General features: G+C 57.6%; 1 protein-coding gene across 4 annotated transcripts in view; it reads left to right on the plus strand.

Moving 5' to 3' along the window:
- The window catches only part of BICDL1 (BICD family like cargo adaptor 1), a 101,083-nt gene extending 95,918 nt beyond the window's left edge, over positions 1-5,165 (plus strand). For 2 of the 4 annotated variants that reach the window (XM_025474167.3, XM_025474169.3), the window contains 2 exons: positions 637-757; positions 3,629-5,165. In XM_025474167.3, the coding sequence (XP_025329952.1) occupies positions 637-757; positions 3,629-3,787 (280 nt within the window). In that variant the 3' untranslated portion in view covers positions 3,788-5,165. The other 2 variants (XR_007406058.1, XM_049101477.1) reach the window with 2 other exon arrangements.
- Positions 5,166-5,817: the final 652 nt, after the last annotated feature.

A 5,817-nucleotide genomic window follows, 5' to 3' on the forward strand; every position in this document is an offset into this window, starting at 1 on the left:
CTTGTGATGCGTTCCCCACTCAGCAATACATCATATCTCCCCGTTGTGAGTGACTATTCAGTGTCATGGTTGTTACTGGAGAGTGTGCCCCATCACATAATTTACCACCAGTGTCCTAAATTGTGGGCGACTATGATTAGCTAAGCTTTGATCATCACCTCTGTGTGGCTACTTTGCACACCTGTGTACCATTAGGACAGATCCCCGATCCCTTTAGAGGGGGGTTGCTAGTGAAAAGAAGGGGACCAGGAGGACATGGTCCCTACCTCCCGTGGGAACTGGCGTGTTGGGAAAGGAATAGCAGCTCTTTAGTGCCTTGTGAGGCCTTTGAGGTCCTCTGGGTTCCAGTCCTCCTCTATCCTTGTTTCTGAGCCCCCTCTTCGTCTGGAACATGGGGAGGACAGATAGTCCCTTCACTACACGTTGTTAACACCGGTTAAGGAAATGGATGTGAGCCCATGCTGTGGACTTTCCAGCTCTCTGCAAGTAACATCCTAGTTACTGTCACAGTTCCTATTTGTTTTGAGTTTGGTCAGAGCCTGTTTCCTCATCCTGTGGACTCCAGGTGCCCCAGGTAAAGAATCACATGCCTCTGGCACGAGGCATCCACGCTCACCCTGACCGGTCTATTTTCAGGAAGAATGCTGTGGAGCTGGAACTCGCCAAGTGCAAGATGGATATGATGTCTCTGAACAGCCAGTTGCTGGATGCCATTCAGCAGAAACTGAACCTCTCGCAGCAGCTTGAGGCTTGGCAGGTAAGGAGAGCTCTGAGACCCAGGGTGAGGGAAGACAAGACTGTGGCAGCAGTCTCTGAACCCAGGCAGAGTGTAAAGAGAGTTTATTACGAGAGGGTCCCATGCCAGTGGGTGAGTAGTAACCCGCCTTCACCTGGTGAAATTCAGAGGTTGTGCTCCCTCAGCCCCCAGGGAAGAATGCCTGAGGGTGCTGTCCAGAGCGGTGAGCCCCGGGCTCTGCCGCTTAGAGCTGCAGTGCCCTCCAGGTTTGGAGCCGGCGCTGCCTTCAGCTGGTCATCTCAGCTTTGTTTCAATTAGCTGGAAAGAAACATCTGTTAACACAAAGGGCCCAGGAAGCCCTATATGGCAGGACAAAAATTTGCAGCTGGGGGTGTCTGTAGTTCCACAGTCCCTGGGTTGCCAGCAGCTACTGCCCTTCCCATTCTCGAAGGCCAGCTTCCTTTTTCCAAAGAGCACTACCCGGGGGAAAATGAGTCAATGTGTCCTCTCTAGGACCACCATTTTCAAAATCCCTCTGCCTAGGCCGCCCCATCCCCAGCACAGCTCCCCACTGGGCCAGGGCTGTACTTTTTGTTAGTGAAGTTCACATCGTACAATTTCAGGATATGGGTGTAGCCATTCATGTCTCTCCCCACGCAATCCTAAGCAGACAGATGAAAAGCCCTCCACTGGCGGGCAGGTTAGCGGTGACCGTTCCTCCAAGGGCCCTGCCGGCCTGGCTGCAGGAGCACTTGTGTGTGTCGTCCCCTCAGCCTCAGGGAGATGGTTCCTGGCTCCTCAGCTCCTGCCCTACCACCAGCTGGTCAATCCCTGGCTTACCGCCCGTTCTTCTCTCTTCTCTCCCGGCTACAGTTTGCTTCCTCAGGGCTTTTTACTATCTGGCTCCTTTGGTTTCTGATCTAGTGGCCTTTCTCAGTTCCCGTATCAACAGCTTTAGTTGTACACCCCTCCTGCCTTTGAGGTGAGATCGAGCCCCTATTCCACCTACCCTGTCCCCTGCTGCCATCACCCCCGCCTTCCTGTGGCCCACCACGTTGTGTGTGCCGGCGTCCGGCGTCATCTCTGTGCAGTGTGCCATGCCATCACCCGCAGCCCCCCTCCCGTCACCGCCACGTCCAGTGGGCGTGCAGCACGGAGGCCAGGGCTTGATAGGCCGACCCGTTTCTGACTGGCTAAGCCCTGGTCTCTTGGTGCTGTCTTCTCATGAATGGGCTGTTTTGCCCACAGAAGTACTGGCTGGTGTAGAATTATAAGCGGTTCACGTGTGTGTGTGTCTGAAGTTCTAAGGTGATCTAGTTTGTGGGATTGCCTTAATGAATTTTAAAGTATAAAAAGGTACAGTTTGCAATGTGCCAGAAAAAGCATGGGTGCTCTGAAAGGGTTTCTTTCTGAAGGACCCTATAACATTCCTAGTGTTCCATGTAACTGATGTTATTGAGCATGTCCTGAGTGCGGGGTGCTGTGCCCAGAATTTGCCACTGGGACACCAGAGGTAGAGAGCATGTCTCCCATTTCTGTGAGTAGGAGGAAGGCACTGGAAAGAAGTGGAGTGTGAGGAAAGAGGAGAGGAAGCCAGGAGAGCAGGACATGAACGAGGGGAGGAGCAAGAGGCCCATACTCGCTTCTTGCTACCTGGTGCAGGGTAAGGAAAGTCCCTTTGTTTCACACTGAAACCTACAGAGTGGCAGGAGCGTGGGTGTGAGTGCAAGAGGTGATGGACGGGGGGCGGGCGCCAGCCCCACTTCCTGCCTTGTCAAGCATGCGGCTGCCCAGAGCTCAGCCACTGTCCCGCACTCAAGCAGGACACGATCAGCTGACACACCCCAGGGTTCAGCCAAGGTTTGGTATCTTCACCAGGGCATCCAGAGCCCACTGAGTTTAGGGGTAAAGGAATCCGGCAGATGCGTGTTCCGTTCCTGCCGATGTTAACTAGACAGGGCCGTTTCTATTTCTACAGCAGTAGCTTTCATCCTTTGTCAGCGGCAGAAGGCCTTTGCCGAGTGGAGTCTTGTGCAGAATTGGAATCTAACAACTAGAAGGGAGAGTGAGTGGAGCTGCTGTCTAGAAGCCCCTCTGTGGGGTAAAAGCTGCTGTGCTGTAAGGCAGTCGGGGTGAGGGAGGCATTTTCTAGGCAACTTTAACAAATTGGGGAAAAGTGCTACCCCAGTGAGGAAGGCAAGGATATGGGCCTAAGCAGGAGGAAGGCAGGCCCTTAGCTAGTGACGCCCGTGGCCTGTGCCACAGGTGGGACCATGCCCGGGGAGGCCTGCAGCGTGTGGTTGGTTGTGGGCAAGGGCCGCACCAAGGGAACCGTGTCCTGGCCACGTGGGGCTGCTGGTGGTACCTGGGCATCAGCGGTGCAGCCTGGTAGAACTTCAAGGGGGCAAGGAGGCCGGAAAGGCCCCCTGAGGCTGACCCTTTGGACTAGAGAGCTGGCAAGCAGAGGTGGCCCTGGGGCCTGGGGAGGGACGCGAGGGAAAGGCACACCCAGCCCCAAGGGATGGAGGAGGCAGGACGGAGGAGGCCAGTCACAAGCAAGGCCCGAGTAGAGACAGGGAATTATCAGCTTCGGCCCCAAGCCTGCCCCTCTCTGGGCAGGGATAGGGATAGACCACTGGCAGGGTCAGCCAGGGAGCTCATGCTAGTAAGGAGAAGCCCCATGCCCTGAGGATACGGAGGTGTCGGTGGCTCCTGTGTGGCTCCCTTGTGTCCGGGCATCGTGTCTACACTCGCTTTCTCGCTCGGGCTGACCTGGCTGCAGCCATTCAGTCATCTCATCCCATCCCATCCTCATCTGGCATCCCCCTGACATTTGCTGCCCTTGGCACCAGGTCAGAGCCCTGCTCAGCCCCTCTGCTCTGCCCCCCGCAGGATGACATGCACAGGGTCATTGACCGGCAGCTGATGGACACCCACCTGAAGGAACAGAGCCGGCCTGCTGCCCTCTCCGGGGCCCAGGGCATGGGACGCGGGGACGAGCCCAGCACCACTGAAGGCAAGAGGCTCTTCTCATTCTTCAGGAAAATTTAGGTCGGGAGGAGTCAGGCCAGCAAGGATGGGTGGACTAGAGGTGACTGAAGCAGGGTGCGTGCAAGGGCTCATCGCGCCATGCTGGCACACGAGGGCTCCCCTGGGCCGGCTCAGCGGCCGCACTGCCCACCCACACCAGAGCCGAGTCGTCCGGAAGGGCCCACTCAGCCTCTGAAGGTTGCCCTTGACAGAGGGACGGGCAGGAGCCCTGTCCCCACTGCCAGGCCATGCCTAGCCCGGGCTCCCCGACGGATCGCTGTTGAGTGGGGCTCAGGCTGCCTCCAGCGCGGCCCCTCGGTTGGGCTCTGCAGCTCAGACGCGGTGGATCGCAGCCCACCCCGCCCACCCCTCAGCGGCTCCCGCGTCCAGTCCCAGGCACTGCTGCCCTCCTGTTTTGGAATACGGGGAACAGAAGGAATGGAGGCCGTTCTCTGCATGCCTCAGGAGGCTGTCGCGGCCCCCAGCTAGCCTGAGCTGCGGGGGCCTGGTCCTCTGGGACACCGGCCCGAGGCTGAGCCTCTAACTCTCCCCCAGGCTCTGGCCCAGGGAGTAAGGCGAGGCAGCTCCTCACCCTTGTGCATGCACCTCTGCCCGGAGCGCCTGTGCGGCAGGAGGCCCAGCCTGCAGGGGCCTGACGGCTAGGGCCGTTCTCTTGCATTTAACCACGACGGGCTCTACCGGGGCTTGGCTGTCGCCGTCCCAAGCTCAGGAGGAAGAAGGGCCCTGCCCTGGTCGCCCCTGTTCTCCCTCCCTGGCCTTCAGGCCAGCCGGTGTTTTCATGGGCCCTCTGCAGGCTTTAGCCATCTAGTCCTTTCCCCTTCATGGGGCCAGAGCTGGGAGGGGGGTCTCCTCCTCTTCCCACCGCCCCCTGCTCCCCTCCACATACAAGTTCTTGGCTCAGCCAAGCAAGTCCAGGCCACAGAACAGCCCCAGAGGGGTCTGCAGTTGGCCACCTCCACCTCAAGGGCAGCATTGGCACCAGAGGGCGGATGCCACCAGATACTGCCCACCAGGCCTGCAGAAGGATGAATCCTGCAACCTGCTGCTTCTGCTCCTTCCTCAGCAGCCATTCCACCCTCTCTGCTGAGGCCCCAACTCAGAGGCACCCCCGGGCTGAGCCAGCCCGAAAGCTGCTTTACAAAGGATCATCTCCCTCCCTCCCAAGGGAAAAAGCACAGCAGGGATGAGCGGAAAGAATGTACCTATAGATATGTACATACCACAGTGCTGTAATTTTGTATGTAGCAATCATGTAAATACGTGTATGGATTTTATAATATACATATTATATATAAATCTATAAAGGCATATTTTTAGAAAAACAGCGCACCACTGCTTCTTTTGAAAATAGTCTAAGAATAAAATGAATTTCTACAGAGCCTCCCGCCTCAATCATTGGGTACCCAGAGGGCTCGTATGGGCAGAATGCAGCGCACATCTCTGAGCCACCACCAGCTGGCTACGAAGCGGCAGCAGTAGTAAGGCCTCCATGCGTTGGGAGGTCACTCCTATCTTGGTACCAGTGAGTGGACTCCGCCAGGAAGGGGCACCTCCCCTGGACGGTGCAGGCATCCTGTCCAGGACAGCTCTTAGGGGACGGCCTCCACACCCACCCTGGCCCTGGGCGCCCTGCCAGGGCCACAGCTGCCCAGCTACAGGCCAGCCCTGCCAGTGCCGCTCCCCAAGCTTGAGCAGGCCCCACAGCTTGGCAGACTTTGAGCCAGAAAGAAATCACTGCAGGCAAAGCTTCCACTGCATCCTTCCGGGCATGCAGAGAATAAACACGGCGCTTCCCCCTGGCATCTTCCCACGCGTGCTCCCAACCTATGCATCCAACCAGGGGCGGGGTTGCGGGGGCCTCAACCTGGGCCAGCCTTCTGTGGAGAAAACACGTTTGGCTTCTCCAAGTGTCCCTGGGCTTCAACAGGCACCTGTGCTGGACTCAGACCAGAACAAACAAGTGCTGGACACAGTGGGTGGGAGGAAGGCAGGCCCACCCAGAGCACAGCTGGAGGAAACAGACCCTGGAA

The sequence above is a fragment of the Canis lupus genome, chromosome 26 (assembly GCF_003254725.2).
Source record: "Canis lupus dingo isolate Sandy chromosome 26, ASM325472v2, whole genome shotgun sequence".
In the NCBI taxonomy this organism is placed as follows: Eukaryota; Metazoa; Chordata; class Mammalia; order Carnivora; family Canidae; genus Canis; species Canis lupus.